Raw genomic sequence first — 20,527 nt, forward strand, 5'->3', positions numbered from 1 at the left:
CACAACAGGTTTACATGAGGCTTCGTTGGTAAAGGTTTCAGCACAGAACCACGTCCTGGCTCTACGTTACTAAACAGTCCGACCATGAATCTGAATGTTATCTGCTTTAAGGGAATCGTGTTTTTCCTTCTTTTCTGTTCTGGGAGATGTTCTGAGCAGAAACCAACTCACCTGGAAACATGGAACCTGAAAGACCAGATGACTGAAGTGTTTGAACGCTAAACAGAGCTGAAGGCAGGAGAGCTCCGACGTGTTTGTTTCTGACAAACAGAAGACGTTTCTGTGTTTCCTTATTTCTGACTAAAACAAAGACGCTCAGTTCACAGAGAAAAGCATCAAATCGTCACATTTCAGACGCACGAAACCAGCAAACGTTTCCAGACTGCGCTTAATAACGACGTTTCTATGCTGCTGCAACACGTTTTCCATCAGTTGTTGTTCTTCCCTCTCAGAGTTATTTCTGTTAACCGTCTGTTAGTCTTAGATAATGATTTATTGCCTTATTTAATGCGGCTGCTGAGGCTGTTTGGCCCCCTGGTGTTCATCCACAGTCCCGGCTGACTTTTTATTTCCGTCTGTTCACATCAGTTGAAATGATTGTTCCACGTTCCCCTCAGAACCTGTAAATGCTCCTCTGGTTGGGAAGCAGCTTCATAAAACACGCTCTGCTTTCACATCCACATCCCCTCTTCTTGGCTAAATTGCTCTCAGAGTGTTTATTGCAGCCCGATGTGGCGCAGATCAAATAAAACTGCACGATTTGGTTCTTCCAACAATAGCTGCATTCACAGCTCCGTAATAAAGTTTGTACAAATATGCAAACATTTGCCATCTTGGCTGTGAAACAACAGAATTTTTTTCTATTTCGTACAGTTTCCCACCGTTGTAGTTGTGATGTTGTCAGATTCCAGAACATCTCCCCGACACGGTTATTAAAAGAGGTATTTACTGCCGCATTTTATGGTGAATTTTATAATACAGAAGCTTTTTTACCTGCCATAAAGGTCGATATACAACATCTGGAAGTGTTGTCGTATGAAATGATGGCAGATGTGGAGAGCTGAGGCCGTTCTGAAGTAAAACAAGATGCAACACGTGTCTGGTTCAACGAAGAGAAGAGCTGGAAAGTAAAGTTGTCCTGAAAAAGCCTCGTAAGACTTATTACCTGACTACTGCTGCAACGATCGATCACATAGTTGTCCGGGATTAGGTCAACCGCCAACTGTTCTGATGAGATGATTAATCAGTTGGAGTATTTAAAAAAAACAAATATTGAAAACCGTCTAAATTCTGTGACTGTTTTCTGGTTTCTTTCCTCCTCTGTGACAGTAAACTTTAGAATGAACCTTCATCAAACCAAACTCCATTCAAAAAAGGTCCAACTTAAAGTCTGGCAGAGAGCGTTTATATATTCATCATGATTTTTAGCTCCGATTTGGTCGCCTCCTGCAGATTTTAGAATCGGGATGAATTTCTGTCAAATCGGTTGTTAGCTGTTTTCATAATCAATTAATCAGTTCTAGTGTTTTTAAAAATAAAAACAGTCTAAATTCTGTGATTACAGCTTCTTAAACATGAATATTTTCTGGTTTCTTTCCTCCTTTATGATGGCAAACTCAACATATTTGGACAAAACAAGACGCACTGATCCACATTTTTCTCCACCGACCAAATAGCTGATCAGCTATTCCAGGAAACAGAGTAAATAAATTAAACAGTTAAAAATTCTTTGATTGCAGCTTCTTAAATGTGAATACTGTCTAGTTTTTTCCTTCTAAAACAAGACATTTGTCGTCTTGACCATTTTGAAACACTGATTGACATTTTTCATAATTTTAGAGACCAAACAGTTGATCAGTTCTCAGTGATCAGAATCAATAAAAGTCATCTTTTTAGAGGTGGATGGGATCATCAGTCCTGTTTGTTCCTGACAGACTGATATGAAGTGATCATGCGTCAGTGTTTTTAGGTTTCTTGTATCATGACGTCTGTTCTGATGCTCTGATGCTGTTTGGGGTTTTCTGTGGAGACGCTCAGCTGGTTTCTGTTCTGATTCTGGTCTTCAGCTGTGAGGAATAAAGTTTGATCGAACCCCATCGATCCGATCTGTGATCAGGTCAGAGGTCGACGTTCAGCTGCTTCCTCTCAGCTGCTGACGAGTCTGGAGGAATGACGGGAATGTTGGAGGGCGAGTCGTGGAAACTGTCCAACTTCCACGTTTTTCATTTCCTCGCCAGCCAGACGCTGCCGTCCAATCAGCTGCAGGCTGCCGGTTGGTCGGTTCATGTCCGGATTCAGATGAAAAGACGACAGTTAGACGCTGAAGGAAGTGAAGTGGGTCAGTGGAGCGACGGGGGAGGAGGGGGGAGGAGGTGAATGTAGGTTAATGTTAATGTATGAGCAGAAAGATAAAGAGACATTCATGTCACACAATGACAGGAATGTGACGTTACTGACACACAGGAAGAAGAATGATGTCTTCTGTCTGCAGGCAAAGTACTGCATGGACTGCAGTATTCACAGTTATACCACAGTTATACTGCAGTATTTATCGTTGTACTACCGTTACACTACAGTATTTGAGTTTTACTACCATTACACTGCAGTATTTATTGTTATATTACCGTTATACTGCAGTATTTCTCATTAAACTACAGTTACACTGTAGTATATATTCTTATACTACAGTTATACTGCAGTATTTACCATTATGCCACAGCAATACTGCAGTATTTACAGTTACACTGCAATACTGGCAAATATGCTGCAGTATTTATAATTGTATTACAGTAATACTGCAGTATTTATTGGTATCCTACAGTACTTGTGTTCAGCTTGTTCTGGGTTGTGGAGTGAATATTTTAGACTGCAGTTTGTTGATTAACAGTTTTCAGAGTCATTCTGAGGTTTAAATGTGACATAAATGAATTAACTGCAGCTAATTTAGCGGCTGCCGGTTTTAATGCGACCATTAAACAGGCTGATGGTTCAACTGAAGCTGCAGGAGGCTGCAGACAGAACATACATGCAGTAAACGTGTTGTCATGATCCAGAGCGGACGGAGCCTCCCTCCTCCTCCTGTTCTGCTGCTGCATTGCAGATGTTCTTCAGGACGGGTTGGGTCAGTGGTCTCAGAACACACTGTACCTGCACACGCATGTTCAGCTGCTGCAGCGTGTCGCCGTCGTCACGCCGTGAAACCCTGCGACGTGCTGCAGCGCCGCCGTCAGCCAGAGTGCAGTGACACCATGCTGCTGGGGATCATCAGCAATATTTATCATTGATTAGAAACGGTGTTTTAATCAACCTGCATGAATCAGAATCATCAGCGTCAGATTAAGATTTAAATCCAAAGGTCTTTTTCTTCTTCATGTCCTGGTTCTGCTGTTAAATGATCTGATTGATGAACAGAACAGAACCAAACTCTTCATCATCATCATCATCATCATCTGGAGCAACGTTAAAATTTAATAATAAACCTGCTCTGAAGTAAACCTGTAACCAGCTGCAGCTCCATCATGTTACTGAGAGAACAAGACAAACTTCTGCATCACTGTGTCTGGCTTTAAGTGTTTGAACAGAAACACAGCACCGCCCCCATCAGGTCGGTCTGTGAATTACAACTAAGAATGTTAGGGATTAACCACAACTAGACAATATGACTGACTCAAAATACATTACATGATATTGGACGTCAGTTTAGCTGTAGTACCTGGTTGTTCCACCAGGTGGAGCCTCTCACTGTTTAATCCTGTAGAGACCAGAGGAGGCGTCACTCAGACTACAGCTCATGTTGGCAGCAGAGAGCATTGTAAGAGTTTAGCTAGCAAGTGTCGACGTGGTTTGGACAAGTTTCAAATCATTTTGGACAATTTTTTAGTCGTTTTAGACAGAAGTTTAGTCATTTTCAAGATGTGTTTTTTGTGTATTTTTGTGTTGTTGACAATTCTATTCTAAGAAAATATGAACAAGTTTTGAGGATCTTACGCCGATTTTGAGCCATTTTGGAGAAGTGTCAAGACGTTTTAGTCAAGTGTTTGAGTTTAGCTGCAGTACCTGGTTGTTCCACCAGGTGGAGCCTCTCACTGTTTACTACCGTCGATCAGCGGTCCCCAACCTTTTTTGCACCACGGACCGGTTTCAAGCAAGACGATTTTCTACGGACCGGTCATCGCGCACATAACAAATAATAATTGTTTCTTCTGTTAAAAAAGTGTCGTAAACAAATTCAGGTTTTTTTTTCTCGGTTTTTTTTTTACTTATTTTTTTGGTCTTTGTGCTTTTATTGGATAATACAGTCAGAGAGAGACAGGAAAGTAGGGGAGAAGATTGGGGGGAGGACATGTGGGAAAGGGTCATGAGCGGGATTCAAACTCATGACCTCCACATTGGGACTGTAGCCCTGCACATGGGACGCCAGCTCAACCAGGTGAGCTATAGCGGCGCCCCAGGGTTTTATTGCTTTGTTTAACAGTCAGGCAAGAAAACTGACAGAGTCCGTCGGAAATAAGATAAAAACAAAACGTCTTTGTTCTTTCTGTGCGGCCCGGTACCGGTCCGCGGACTGGTGGTTGGGAACCGCTGACCAGAGGAAGCGTCACTACTGGAAGTTCATGTTGAAGCACAGAGCATTGTGGGAGTTTAGCAGCAATGGGACCATGACAGAGACTGTGAGAAGGTTCATGACCTCCAACCAGAACTCAGGAGTTAAAGACAAACTGGATCAACCAGGACAGAGTTCTGATATCAGAGTCACATTTATAAAGAGCTGCCTTTGCTGCTGAAATCACATCTGCTGACTAAAAAATCAACGTTAGCACAATTCACGTGCTTGGTCTGAGAAATTTATTGATAGTGCTGCAGATTTTTGATAAAGAAAATCATTCAAATTTGCATCTTTAATGTTTTGACATAAAATTGCGTTCATCCTTTACAACACCTTCGTTTTGTGACGGCGACTAAACCAAAGATGGTGCTCATGTTTGTAAAAAGTCTTCATCAGGAGCTAAAGACAAAGAGTTTGAGGAGCTCAGAGCTTCACGGACATGAATGAACCGCAGATTGTTCCACAGAGACTTGATGTGGGAGTTCACCGCCCCCCCCCCAGAGGAATCCATCATGTCTGAATGAAGCTGTGTGGGGAATTATGTCAGGGACGGTCCTCACAAGAGTAGCAGCTCCGCCGTGTGTGAGTGTGTTGGTGAGGAAGAATATAATTGGCTGCTGATTCAGCAGCTTCCAGCCGACCAGTCAGCAACACTGAGAGTTTATCTGCAGACACACACTCAGCCGGCTGACTCACACGGATTATATGTGTGTGTGTGTGTGTGTGTGTGTGTGTGTGTGAGAGAGAGAGTGTGTCAGTCATACATGTGTTTGTAGCGCCACAGTCCTCATAAGGTCAATCATTACATTCAGTTTGAAGACTTGGTTTAAAGTCAGAATCAATGAATGTAAGTTTGTGTGTGTGTGTGTGTGTGTGTGTGTGTGTGTGTGTGTGTGTGTGTGTGTGTGTGTGTGTGTGTGTGAGCGAGAGAGAGAATCTGCAGCTAATTAAAGGTGCAGTCACACATTTTAGCATGAGGCCTGCAGACACACGAGGACACACTTCGGTCCTGCAGCCGATTAGCTTGTTGTGTCTGTGCAGCAGATTTGTTCGTTAACTCTGTAACAGCTGAAAGCTTCTCTTGTTCCGTTAGTTAAAATCACAGGTTTGGTTTTAACTTTAGCTGTTGTTGACGAACTCTGTGTTCTTTAACTTTCTATATTTCACTGCAGTCGTTCATCATATCCGTCAATAACAACATCAGAATCCTTTAAACTCTAAACAGATATCTGACATATTACCTGATTATTATAAACCTGCAGTATTGGAAAGTAACTGAGTACATTTGCTCAAATTTTACGAGTTATTAGTGTTTTACTTGAGTGTTTCCGTTGTTGTTGTGCTTCTCTGTCTTTCCACCTCCATGTAATGTTATAAATTTACATAAATCTGTATTCTGTAAAAATTAATAATCGTGTTCAACTTAAAACCATCTGTAACCTGGCTGCCTTAAGCTGCAGTTGTTTGTACACGAGTTCTTTAAATGTATGATTTATAGTTTTCAAAGGTCCCATCGACTTTATGCTTCAAGTTCAATCGACAAGTTTTGTTAGTAGAAACGATGAGATATTTCAAGTTATGCAAACCTAAATCCAAACTGAAACACAATAAAAGTCATTTGAACTGAGCTTTGTGTTGATTTCATTCATATTCTTTAGTCGTGCAAACAAAAGGCGTCTTAACGAAGCAGTTTATTGAATTAAGTCGTCTTTTTAGGTGAGTTTTTCAGGAGTAGTTTGTCTTAGAATACTTTCTTATTTACTTTTCTACTAAAGTTGAGCTCACTATCTGTGTATAAATGCTCGTTGGAGGTCATCAACCGATACACAAGTCTTTGTCATGGCGCCACCTAAATCCACACAGTGACCTTTAACATTAACAACACAAACAATATCTTTATTTCCCAACATTTAGAGCAAAATGTACAATAGCAACAGTACTCAAATAGACATTTTTCTTGGCTATTTTTTATCTGAAATGATAACGTTCCAGTAAAGGACAATCTAATCTGAACCAACTCGTTCATCCACATCATCAGAATTCAAACTCGACACAACTGAAGCGACAATCGCTCAAGTTTTCATTCAACTGTTTGGATCTGAACAATAACACTCCCGTGGTTCCTTCAAACACAGAAGTGACCTCCTCCTCTGGTCAGTCTGGTGCCAAACCAGTGAGAGGCTCCACCTGGTGGAGCAACCAGGTACTGCAGCTGATCCTCAACACATTTTCTGACGCGCACGTCCTTCGTCTTCGTCTACATAAATCAGTTAATTGATTCAGCTGTAACACTGATTCCTCTGGTGGCTCTTTGGAGGGCCCTGATCCATATGTTGGGAACCACTGCGATGCCAATGCGGCTCTGATCAGGATCAATAACCAGATACGTTGATTAATTAGTTGTACTTTTACTGCAGTACAGGACGTGGTGGGTTTCAGGCCTGAGCAGATTTCTGCCCCTGAGCTCGTCTTCTTAGGCAGAGACACAAACAAACAAACAAACAGGAAAAACAAAAGTAAACAAACAAGCTGCTGAGGTCGGAGGTGGGATGTGTTCAGGTTCTGTCTGAGCTCTCAGACTCTGGAGGTTCAGATCCAACCGAGTCACCAAACAGAGGCTCATTAAAGCTCCGCTCTGTTTATACCCGTTTTGGAAGTGAAACCAGAACCTTTGTGTTCGCCCACGTGACGCTGCGTTCGCTGTCCTCTGGAGAACCGGCCGCTCTGTGAACCGTGCTGTCTGGGTTCCTTCACAGGGCTTTATCCAGAACCGCAGTGCAGCCGTGTGTGTTCAGATCCATTGTGTGTTTGCTTGTACAGCAGGTGTGTTCCTGTTTGCCTTCATTTCATCATTTCATCACGATACAGCAACAAACTGGTTTCAAACCTGTTCCTCTGTTCAGTCGGAGCTCAAACTATTGTCAGAATGTTTGCCTTCGTATTGATCAGCAGAGTGTAGAAACGGACATTGTGGTATTTAGTTTTTCTGGTAAATGAAAAAGCATCAAAACAGTTTAATTATAATTTGTCAGCTGTAAGAATCCGTCTGAGGTTCTGCTTCACTCGTCCTCATGCTCAACATGTTGTCTGTTGTTATACAAACTTCTCATCTCACTTCATTATCGTAAGGAAAAATAAATCAGACACTTTCCAGCAGTTTGGCCTCATTGATAAAGTCAGACTGATGTAGAGCTTTATCTGTTGTAGCTGCAGAATGCTTCACAGGGATGTTCTGATCTAATCTCAGATCTGAATCGGCGCTGATGAAGGCATTTCTAACCGACGTGAACCTCAGGTGGATCCTTTGTCTGCTGTCACATAAGTTTCCTACAGAGAGCACGACTAGTTGCAGGACACCAGGGATGCACATTTTGAATATTTATTTATTATCAATAGATATTGAATTAATTGATAACAGATTGACCACAGCAGCCTTCCGTCCTGTGCTGATGTCGCCACTGTGATACTGACGTCCCGTTTACAAGTAGCAGAAATTGAGATATTTCAACAGGCCTTTGGTTTGCACATAAATGAAGCTACAAGTCAGCGATCACATCTGGAAACTCCGGCCAAAGTGGAGATTTGGAAAGACTCAAATTAAAGTTTTACAGATGTTTCTTTGCTTCAGGCTGCAGAACTGAAACTGACCGTTGTGATTAGTTTAAAGGCACAAAGTTGTTTCTTATCCATCACATTACATCTGCAGAGGGAACAGAACGCCTGTTATATTCAACGATGCCGATTAAGCAGGTAAATCTGTATTTTCACAGCATACAAGAGGTTTACAGCACATGAACACATGAACAGTGTGGTTTGCTGGATGTCATTCAGATCTTAGTGCTTCTAATTTAAATGGTTAAACTAGTTGCTGACAGAAGCCTGTTTTTGTTCGACATCGTCTTTCTTAGCTGAAATACTGACATACGATTACTGTCTTATTACAACCGAATCCTTCTCTTCAATCTTTTCGGACATTTTACATCATTCGTGATTCATTTTGGATGAATGTTGAGACAGTTTCAAAGCATCTTGAACAAAACTTGATTGATGTCGGACAAGTTGTGAGACGTTTTGGACAAGATTCGAGTAATTCAATTTGGAAATAAGGCGTCCTAGTGTCACATGTTGTCTGCGTTCGGTTTTCTATTTCACAGTTGATCATTTCTCGATGTTTCTCTGCTCATGTGGAGTCAACAAACTCTGTCCTTTAAATGAAGTTTAAAACACTCAGTGCATCCAAGAAGCCTTAAATCAAACGATTTCCTCAGACAACACGGAAAATGAGAACGGCTCATTGAATCAGCGAATGAAGTCGCAGCGTGATGTGTTTGAGCCGTTTTCCTTCCTTTGCTTTACAGACCTGTAAACGTATCGTGCAGCTTTAATCGGCGATGATGCTGGTAAACGTTAAACACATTTCTTTGAGCTCGAAGATCCATGCGATCGGCTGAGAAACAGGAAACTGCACAGAGACTTCAAATTAAAAGATCAGGAGAGGATCCTGATAAATCAGATGAAGCGTCTGCTCTTCATTACCTTCAGTTCAGTCAGACTTAATCTGCTTCAAGTTATTTCATGTTCTGACTGATTCTTTATTTGTTCATGTTTTGTGTGAATCCGTCCTTTAACTCCGTGACCTCGTGTGTCTGCAGGTGCGTCGTCGTCCTGCTGAACCCTCGTAAGAACAAACAGCATCACATCTTCAACAGCTCCAGGTAAACCTCAGCCGGCCAATCAGATCGCTGCTCCTTCCTGCTCCAGAACTAATCCCAGATATAAAATCTGTCTTTGCTCCTAAACTGTGAGGAAACGTCACAGAAACGACGTTTAACAACGATGAAGGAGAACAACACCAGGACTGTTTCTGTTTCATGTCAGGATGATATCAAACTGGAATCCTAAAACCAGACTGAGAACTTTAAACCTCCGTCTGTCTGTTTTCAGGAAGGCCATCACCACGTTGGCATTTTCTCCAGATGGCAAATATGTTGTTACGGGAGAGGTGAGTGTTCGAAGCTGAAGGATCCATGACTGAACAACAAAACAGTTACAGACACAGCAGAAACGTGAAGTAGAAGAGTTCAGGAGTCACAGCCGGTCACTTCCAGACTTTTTAGCTTGTTGTCCTTTTCAACAGCGACTCGTAAAAAAATCGGAGTTAATGAATCAAGGAGTCAGAGTCCACGAGTCTAAGAATCAAATAAATAGTCAGTCAACAAATCAAAGAATCAGTGAGCCAAAGAGTCAGAGAATTAAAGAGTCAAAAAGTCAAAGAATCAAGAAGCCAGAGAGTGAAATAAATAAAAAAAAGAGTCAGAGTCAGTGAGTCAAAGAATCAAACCTTCTCACATTGTTTCATGTCACCTTAAATCTTTTATTCAAAGAGTTTCAGCCTCAGATTGTTGCAGATATTTGAATAGAACTTTAATAATATTCTAATCATATTTAATATCTCCTGAGAGCGGTCACATGCCGGCGACTCGAGTCTTCAGTGTCACATTAATTCATATATTTTAATAGTATTTAAATCATACTTTGATAATATTTAACAATATTTTAATAATATTTTCATATTTAATGTCCTCCTCAGAGCGGTCACTTTAGTCTCACATGAATTCACATTCTTTAATAATATTCAATAACATTTCACAGATATTTAATCACATTTTACTGATATTTATCAATATGTAATCGTATTTATCGCCCCTCAGAGCGGCCACATGCCGGCGGTTCGAGTCTGGGACGTTTCTGAACACGTTCAGGTGTCGGAGCTGCAGGAACATAAATACGGAGTCGCCTGCGTGGCCTTTTCACCGAACGGAAAATATATCGTCAGCGTCGGATACCAGCACGACATGATAGTCAACGTCTGGAACTGGAAGGTGATCCATCAGTGATTGATAACTGATCAACGAGTGATTGATGACAGGTTGGATCTGATCGTATGAGTGATAAATCCTGTTCACCTGCTGACGCTCGTCGTTGTTTTCAGAAAAACGTGGTGGTCGCAGCCAACAAGGTTTCCAGCAAAGTGACGGCCGTCTCCTTCTCAGATGACAGCTCGTACTTCGTCACCGCCGGCAACCGACACGTGAAGTTCTGGTACCTGGACCATGCCAAGACATCCAAGGTAGTCGCGCCGACCAATCGGCTGCCTCGGAGCGGCGGGCGCGGCCAGGTACTGACGCTGTGTGTCGTCTGCAGGTGAACGCCACCGTCCCCCTGCTGGGGCGTTCGGGGCTGCTGGGAGAACTCAGGAACAACTTCTTCAGCGATGTGGCGTGTGGGCGTGGCCGCCAGGCGTCCTCCACCTTCTGCATCACCTCCTCCGGCCTGCTGTGCGAGTTCAACGACCGGCGGCTGCTCGACAAGTGGGTGGAGCTTCGGGTGAGTTCTCGTAACGTTTCTACGACGTTTTCTACCAAGTTTAACCCTCTGAACTGAAAGCTGTTTTTTCAGATAAAAACTGTTAGAAAGAAAGAAATATATACAAAAATTGTAAAAAAAAAAACAAAAAACAAAAAAAAAACTGCAAATATGGAAATAAAGAGTCAAAATATAGATAAATGGTAAAATTCTGAGATAAAAATTCATAAATATAAAGTTGTATGTCAAAAATCTAAGATATAAAGTCAAAATTATGAGATTTAAGTAAAAAATAATGCGTGAATTTTTTTTCTGGAAATGTGTGTATGGTAAAATGTCATAATTATAAAATAAAAGGTTAAAAATCTGGATTATTGTTTTAAATTCTGAGAATAAAAGTCAAACTTTGAATACAAAATCACAAACATGAGAAAAAAATAATTACAAAAAAATAAAGTGTTAAGGTTATGATTTGAAATTTACATTTAGCTGATAAATCGATTTAGTTTTTTAAAGAATCTTGTACAGTTTATTTTTAGAGATGTTTTTTAAATGAACATGTAGAATACAGTGATTTAGATCAAATACCACATTTTAGGCTGAGTGTGGTTGACTTTTCCTGATAAAACTACATCACAGATGATTCGTTCATTGGAAAGTTCTTGTCTTTACAGTTTCAGGCTGATAAATGATCTTGGTTTAGAGATAAAACAGATTTCAAGCTCAGTAGTGGGTTTTGGGGTTCGGAGGGTTAAACACACCAGATGTTCCAGCTGTTTTCCGCCGCTGGAACGTACCAACCTGGAGCCTGATGGTTTTTTCAAGGTTCTTCTTGTGTTTTCTGGATGTTTGTGCACCTCAGCTGGCCTCTCTTTCTGTGATTTAAATCTTATTTCTGTGCTGTGAGTCGCTCTAATGTGAAGTTCCTCTGCTTCCTCCTCCGCTTCCTGTGCAGAGAGTCGACTCTGCCGCCGTAAGTCGTCGCCTTGCCTCGACTCAGTCACCTCAGCAACACATCAGACATAAAGATCATCCCTCATCGTCGGTGTTTCACAGCTGCAGAGTCCAGAGCAGCTCGTTTATTATTCATCACATTCTACAGATGTTTTATTAATGCTTTTGGACTCTTCTCTCACCTCCATTAATATTTTAATGATATTCCTCGCAGCTGCTCAGCGTAGAAACCCGCCAGTGGAGCAGCTGATGGATTTTTATTCAAACTCTGTTGGCTCAAACTATAAAAAAGTCAGAAATAGCGTGTTCAGACTGACAAGGCAAAAATAAAAACGTCTTTAAAAGAAAAGAATCCACAGAGAAAAACATGGCTGGCTGAACTGACTGACTCGGACACGCTCACTTGCCTTTGCTCACCCTCATTGGTCGGTTTCACGACACGCCGCTGTCACTCATTACCAGCTCTCCTCCTGACTGGCAGACACACGTATCACCCCGCCCACTCTCTGATTCACAGATTCACGAAGGACCCTGAACGCAGCATCGCTCACCTCCACCGTCACAACTTATTTACTGCAGTTTAACTGTTTCAGTCCACATTCATCCATTAACTCCACTGTAGTCCACTATATTTCACATTTTGCCCATTATAGTCCAAATTAAATTAAAGGCCAATTAAAGGCCACACTTAGCCTTTCAGACAGACCATTATAGTCCATATTTAGCACATTCAGTCTATTGCAGTTCACGTTTAGCCCACCATAGTCAATGTTGTTCCATTATTGTCCCTATTTAGTCCATTATATTCCATATTTAATCCATTAGTGACCAATATGATCGATAATAGTTGACATTTAGTCTGGTACACTTCACATTTAGCCCTCTAATGTCCATGTTACTTCATTATAGTTCACATTTAGACCATTTAGTCTACTGCAGTCCACATGTAGCCCACTACAGTCCATGTTGTTCCATTGTAGTCCCTATTTATTGATTGAATTTCCCTTCTGGGATGAATAAAGTATTTTTCATTTCATTCATTTCATTTCATTTCATTTCATTTCATTTAGTCCATTATTGACTATATTTAGTACAATATGGTCGCTAATAGTTGAAATTTAGTTTGGTGCACTTCACATTTAGCCCTCTAAACTCCATGTTACTCCATTATAGTCCATTTTTAGGCCATTGTGGTTTACATTGAGTCTATTGCATTCCACATTTAGCCCAACATCGTCCATGTTATTCCATTATAGTCCTTAATTAGCTCATTTTTAGTCCATTGTAATACACATTTTGCCCATTATATTCCATATTTAGTCCATTATAGTCTACATGTAGTGGATTACAGTCCACATTTGCCCACTCTAGTCCATCTTACACCATTGTTGTCCACATTAACTCCATTATAGTGCATATTTTGTCAATTTTAGTCCTTCATAGTTTACATTTAGTCTATGGTTATTCCTTCAGAGTCTATATTTAGTGCATTGTCATCCAAATTTTTTCCATACTAATCCACATTTAGTCCATTATTCATGATATTTAGTCCATTATAGTCTATTTCTAGTCCTTTACAGTCCACATTTAGCCCAATATAGTTCATTTTATTCCACTAAAGTCCACATTTAGTCCATTATGGTGCATATTTAGTCAATTACAGTTCTTCATAGTCCATATTTAGTGCATTATCGGCCATTAATGTCTACATTTAGTCATTTACTGTCTAATTAGTCCATTAAAGTCAATTTTTATCCACTATAGTCCATATTTTATCCATTAAAGTTTACATTTAATCTATTACAGTCAACATTTAGCCCTCTGTAGTCAACATTACTCCATAACAGTCCATATTTTGTCCTTTATAGCTGATATTTATTCACCTGTAGTCCACATATTGTCCGTTACAATCCGTTATAGCCCAGTGCAACCCAATCAGAGCTGCAGGATCACGAACAAGCTCAGCATTACTTAGATTTTCTGAAACACGTAGATTTAACCCTGAAGACCTGAACATGTTTTTGGTATTATTGATCACAGGCTGCTGTCTACTAACGCGGGTTCTCAGGACACTTCCATTCATCACCATGGTTCTCATCACTCAGCTGGAGCTCAGTGTTTTCCTGATATGTGACTCACCTGTCCACCTGTCTGTCCACCTGTCTGTCTGTCCTCAGACGGCTCAGGCCACCTGTCTGTCCGTCACAGACGAGTTCATCTTCTGTGGATGTTCCGATGGAACCGTTCGAGCCTTCAGCCCTGTCAACCTGCACTTCCTGTGCACTTTGCCCCGCCCACACTCTCTGGGCGCTGACATCGCCAGTATGGTGGACGCCAGGTAACAGACACACCTGTCAGCTAACACACACCTGTCATATAGTTCCTTATAGTCCGTTGGAGTCTACATTTAGCTACTATAGCCCATCATAGTCCAAATTTAATCCATTGTAGTCCATTATAGTCTACATTTTGTCATTTGTTCCATTATGGTCCACATTTAGTCCATCATATTACACATTCAGTTCTTTATAGTCCACTAAGTCCACAATAAGTCCATCATAGTACAGTTATAGTCCACACCTGATCCATTATAGTCCATATTTAGCCCCAGTGGTCCACATTACTCCATAAAGCTCCACCTAGATTATTACAGTCCATTTTAGTCCACGTTTAGCCAATTACAGTGAGTCACAGTCCATTATAGTCCATTGTTATTTGTTAATCGTCCGCATTTATTCCATTTCAGACTGCAGAACTTTATTTAACCTCAGAACAACAAACTCCAGTCTGTTCGTTATTCAGACGTCAGCTGACGATTCCACATGTTGACAGAATGAAAACCTCAGAAGCCGCAGCTTGGTTTTTACTTTCATCATGTTCAGTTACCACCTCTCTGCCTTTCTCTCCATCCTCTTCGTCCTCAGTCAGCTGTTCTCCTGCAGGGTGGAGTCTCGTTACCCGGACACCGTGGCGGTGACCTATGATTCCACCAATCGCTGGCTGTCGTGCGTCTACAATGACCACAGTGTTTATGTTTGGGATGTACGCGACCTCCGCGACCCCCGGCGGGCTGGAAAGCTCTACTCGGCCCTCTACCACTCGTCCTGTGTGTGGAGCCTGGAGGTCAGTCTGAGGGTTACTCGTGTCGTGGTCGCTGGAGTTTCCTCTGAGGACAATAACCAAGTCCCTTTAAAAACAAACACAACTCTGTGTTTGAGTTTCAGTCTTTGGAGTGAGGACGTGTTAATCGTTTTCACTGTGGGTTCAGGTTAGAATCAGGTTTATGGTTCAAGTCCTGGGAAGCATTGTGTCAGTGAAGGTTCCCACAGACACAGACAGTGTAAATCACAGACACAATGGAGGCCGGCTTCAGTCCCACATTCCACAGAAGTTAAAGGTCACAGAGCTGAAACAGCAACAGAAGCTGCAGCTCTGACTTTCTGCTTTTCACTGACCTCAAACAGCATCTCTGCTAGAATATGTTGCTGTGTTTCCTGAGAAATATGGGCATGGCTGAGGTGTACAGGTGTGCAGAGATGATACAGGTGTTTGTAGCTGTACAGATGTGCAGGTGTAGGTAATATGTGAAGTATATCCAGAGGTTACATGCAGCTGCTGCTGAGAAACTCTCCAGGTGTGTTAAAATACCTGAATGTCCTCCATGTATCACCTGCGTCCACCTGTACTGACTCCTCCCACTGTGTCTCCTGCAGGAGTATCCGGAGGGGGGAGGAGCAGGTAGAGTGGGAGGTGATGTGCGTCTCCCCCCTGGATCCTTCCTGACCTGCTCCTCAGACAACACCATCCGACTGTGGAACATCGACGGACGCAACGTTCTCCAGAGGAACATCCTGAGCCACGTAAGACAGCACACACCTGTATGTCTCACCTACACATGCATTTCTATCTTGATACTTCATCAAACACCTGTAAACCTACACATCTATAAACATATAACTGTGGACTAACATGTAGACCTACACCTGTACACCTGTACACACCTACACCTGTACATTGAGACTTGCACACCTGTAGAACTTTATACCTACACCTGTACATCTGGATACCCGACAACTGTACACACACAGCTATACACCTCACAACAACGACAGCTGTACACCTACTTTGTACACCTGTACACCTCACCTACACCACGCATCACACCCACAACTGTACAAATCTGCATATCTACACCTGCCCACCACAACTCCACCTGTATAACACTGAGCTGTGGCCCTTCAGGACCTGCAGAAGGTGATTTACGTGGACGACAGCATAGCCAGCCTGCTGGACACGGACAGCATCACCGTCACCGGCGGCAACAGCGAGAAGGCGGGGCCAACGGGATCGGAGGGGCAACAGACGGACCAGAGCAGGGCGGGCATTAGGACCCTGAGAGTCAGTCCCAATGGACGGCACCTGGCCTCTGGAGACCGAATGGGAGTCCTCAGGTGAAGGGGGGTCGTCAGGTGTTTCCATGATGTTTGTATTGTGTTTGTATGGAGTTTGTGCTCTTTTGTGATGTCTGTCGGATGTTTTCTTGTTGTTTGTGTGTTTGTATGACGTTTGTATGTTGTTTGCGTGTTTCAGGATCCACGATCTGGACAGTATGGAGGAGATCTTGAACGTTCAGGCTCATGACTCAGAGATTCTCTGCCTCGAATTCTCTAAACCAGACACAGGTGAGAAACTCTTCAGGATCCACAAATTACTACAACATGTCATAATGTTTATAACAACGTGTACAGGGTATACACAATGAAATAGATTTACTCATTATATATAACAAAATATATACAGTTCTAACGATACACAAAATACAGAATATGTAAACATAATATACACATCAAATAAGAATGTTATGTATAAACATCATTTATAGCACAACGTATATACAACCGTATGCAATAAACACAAAACATCTCATATGTTCCACAACTTATACACAATATAATGTATAAACACACAACAGTATGTATATATATATATATATATATATATATATATATATATATATATATACAAAAGACAAAATGAGGATGTAACACAACATATATATACAGACTATAAACAACAATGTGCAGTTTGTAATTCACATATAAAGAGAAGATTTAACAACAGAATATGTAAACATGCGACTAAACCATAGACCAAATTACAACATGTACCGTAAAATATACACAATATAATGAAGCTACACAAATATATAAATATAGAAACACTATAATTAAGATACGGTGTAATGTAAATAACGATAACTGATTCACCTGAGGCTGTAAACACCTTAGAGGCTTCTGTGAAGGTGATGAAGCCTGTAAATCCAAAGTGTGGGAATCTTTCTCCCAAACTGTCAGCTGACCTCAGAGCTGCTGCAGGCAGGTTGAACCGACGCCGACCTCCACCTCAGCGAGTTCGTGGTTCAGTTGTGGCTTCCGTGACGTCACGAGCGTTTCAGCAATAGGAGGCCGGGCAGACTGCTGGCATTTTTAGTTAAACTCCTTCTGTGATCAGCTGATTCTCTCCTGATATCTGTCAGTGGCTGAAACCCCAAACTGACGATTAAAGGTCTTTCCCAAAGTGACAAAGTGTCTTCAATCGGTTAGTAAACGCATCAGTCCTCATGGAGACCATGTTCAGACGTACAGACAGAGAACGCGGCCAGTAAACGTCTCACCGGCTCGTCTTCAGACAGTAAAACCTGAAAACTCAACAGAACGTCGTGTTTCTGTCGACCAGGAAACAACAGCAGAGACGGAGGAATGCTGAGGCTCGTAAACACACAATGAGACGCACAAACACCAGTTTAACAGCAGCAGCGGCGTCGCATCGGTTCAGCAGTCAGGACGAGTGTAAAACGTAAAGATATCTGGTTAAAGTGATGAAGAAAAGGCAGAAAAACAGCAGATATGTTAAAGGCTGCAGACTGAAGAGGGGCTTAGATGCACTTATATACTAAACTTCAGAAATCTTCAGCTAATCAGTGAAATCTAAAACCTCAGTTAAATACAAGCAAGTAGCTCAAATGTTTTCAGCTGTTTGAAATATCCACTGCAGTGATGTGAATTTTTTATAGTATACAAACAAAAATTCTTGATTTATGTTATGTAGTATAACTTAATTAAATACATCGTTAACAGAAGCCACTAATAATTATGCTGCTGTTAATCAGTGTTATATAAAACCAGAGGCTGTAATAATTTGATGAGTGGCCAAAAGTATGTGGACACCCAGTGCCACATTGCCAGTATTACCAGAATATTGTTGTAAATGTAGCTGTCCACATACTTTTGGCAAAGTAGTGTATTTTTGCAGAGAAATCATGAGTTAAAGTATGTGCTTATACAACATATGGCCGAAAGTATGTGGACGCTCCCCACCATAGTGGATACAATTATATATTAATCATCATAAACGTAAACATTCAGCCATCCTCATACTTTTGCACAAGTTGTGTGTTTGTTGCAGAGGAATCAGCACAAGTCTCCAGTTTATACCCAAAAGTATATGGACATACGTTGGCCCAGTGCAGTACTCATTATACTTTACTGCAACATTCCGTCGTCCACATACTTTGGCCTTCTCCATTAACCCTGCTGCAGACCATAATAGCAGCTGTAACCATGGTAACTATACACAAAGATGGGCACAGCTGTAAGAGTATAAACATTAAAACAGTCCATTAAACTAACAGCGTCTCAGAAGGAACAGCAGCAGTCGTCTCGTTTACAGTCAGAATGTTTAACGTCAGTCCGTCTATCCGTCTGTCTCTCAGGTCTCCAGTTATTAGCCACGGCCAGTCGGGACCGTCTGATCCACGTCCTGGATGCCGGCAAAGAGTACAGCCTGGTTCAGACTCTGGACGAACACTCGTCCTCCATCACCGCCGTCAGATTCGCAGGTCAGTCGCCTCTGCCACGCTCCAACTTTATACACCTGTAAAGTTTAGTTCCCTCCGCTTCCTGATGTTTAACCTTCTTTTTTCTGCCCGGCAGCCAATGAGGGGAAGGTGCGGATGATCAGCTGCGGCGCCGATAAGAGCGTCTACTTCCGCACGGCTCAGCAGGTGAGATTGACACCTGAGTGACGTCACAGAGCAGGTCTTAGTCTCCTGGCTTCAGCTGAAAATAAACCAAGTCGGTTTAAAATATGTATTTATTCTGCCCCCTGCAGGCAAAACACAGTAACTACAGATACAGACTCAACTTAGAGTAAAATACTGATAATATTCATATTTATTTGTCGCCTTTAAGAGCTTCTCCTTTATGAATATTGATATCACAGATAGGCATAGAAACTTAGAAACACCTGATTTTATATAAATTCTGACCTGAATTTTCTTAAATCATGTACAAATAATAACTGACCTCATTAAACAATACAGAAAAGTAAAAATACTTCATTGCAAGAAAAACCTGCATCTTAAACAACGGTCAGATGAATCTAGTAAAGAGTAAAGTACAATATTTCCTCTGAAATGGTCAAAAGGAACTTCAGACTTGAGTACGTTGGGTTGGTAAATCTACTCAGTGAGTTTTCGGCACTAAAAAGAAATTAAACTTGTTTCTTCTTCAATTTTTGTACATTTGAATTAATGAACTAATTTAAATAAACCGAACTGTCAAAACTCCTGAATCCAATCAGAAACTGCAGCTGCTCTGCTATGCTAAGCTAGTTAGCATTTAGCACAACTAGCTGCTGTCTTTTCCAGTAATTTAAGATTTATCTGTTTATCAAATTCAAAGAAAAACAAAGAAGTGGGTAAATTGTTAAATTCAGTCTTTGTTTTCAGCTGTTTTTATAGTTTGTTTAAAGTTTCTGGGCTTTTTACAGCACAACTTAAACATCTGATTGTATAATATTTGTCATTAATCTGTGAAGGACCGTGAACAAAACCATCATTCTCATTGGAGAACAGAGGAGCCAGATTTAGTTCCCTTCCATCTGCAGTTTCTGGGCAGGTAGACGCAAATACTAAATATATAACACATATCTAAGATACTAAATACAAATTTAACATTCATGTAAAACCTTAAAACAACTATAAAACACACTCTGTCTATTCACATCAGAATTTAAACACAATATAAATATTTTTTTGAGCTAAATTTACCTTCGGTCTGTTTCTTTAGGTTTGGTTGCAGTACTTCTGCTGTGTATTGTTCAGCTGAGTTAATTACATCTAATTATCTGTAGATAATTAAATCTACAGCGTAACCTCAGAGCTGCTTCTCTGTAACTGAACCAAAGTCAGTCTGTTGAAAGAACTCCTTCGATTAAGATCAAGCTGATTATTAGTTATTGATCCGAGAACCCAGAGATGAAAGTTTTACTGTTCAAAGTAACTAAAACACAAAAGAAAGTGAACCAGAAAACAGAGCTGAAAGTCTCTGTGGGGGTCGAGTCATCACGTCAGCTTCCTGTTCAGGTGGTTCTGACGCTGTGACGTCATTTCCTCTTCCTCAGATGGGGGAGGGGCTGGAGTTCACTCGCACGCATCACATCGTCAGGAAGACGACGCTGTACGACATGGACGTCGAGCCGACCAGGAAGTACGCAGCAGTGGGCTGTCAGGACCGCAGCATCAGGTAGCTCATGATACAC

The 20,527-nt window shown here is 41.4% G+C and overlaps 1 protein-coding gene across 1 annotated transcript in view; it reads left to right on the top strand.

Annotated features, from left to right (window-relative positions):
- The window catches only part of mapkbp1 (mitogen-activated protein kinase binding protein 1), a 38,450-nt gene that overhangs the window by 8,319 nt on the left and 9,604 nt on the right, over window positions 1–20,527 (top strand). Inside the window, exons 3-15 of the mRNA XM_008277088.1 lie at window positions 9,259–9,321; window positions 9,551–9,608; window positions 10,318–10,488; window positions 10,599–10,736; window positions 10,811–10,993; window positions 14,104–14,264; window positions 14,851–15,049; window positions 15,640–15,786; window positions 16,169–16,377; window positions 16,517–16,608; window positions 18,699–18,824; window positions 18,919–18,989; window positions 20,390–20,511. Coding sequence (XP_008275310.1) covers window positions 9,259–9,321; window positions 9,551–9,608; window positions 10,318–10,488; window positions 10,599–10,736; window positions 10,811–10,993; window positions 14,104–14,264; window positions 14,851–15,049; window positions 15,640–15,786; window positions 16,169–16,377; window positions 16,517–16,608; window positions 18,699–18,824; window positions 18,919–18,989; window positions 20,390–20,511 — 1,740 coding nt within the window. The remainder of the gene's footprint in view (window positions 1–9,258; window positions 9,322–9,550; window positions 9,609–10,317; window positions 10,489–10,598; window positions 10,737–10,810; window positions 10,994–14,103; window positions 14,265–14,850; window positions 15,050–15,639; window positions 15,787–16,168; window positions 16,378–16,516; window positions 16,609–18,698; window positions 18,825–18,918; window positions 18,990–20,389; window positions 20,512–20,527) is intronic.

Source organism: Stegastes partitus, unplaced genomic scaffold, assembly GCF_000690725.1.
Source record: "Stegastes partitus isolate 25-593 unplaced genomic scaffold, Stegastes_partitus-1.0.2 Scaffold89, whole genome shotgun sequence".
Lineage (NCBI taxonomy): Eukaryota > Metazoa > Chordata > Actinopteri > Pomacentridae > Stegastes > Stegastes partitus.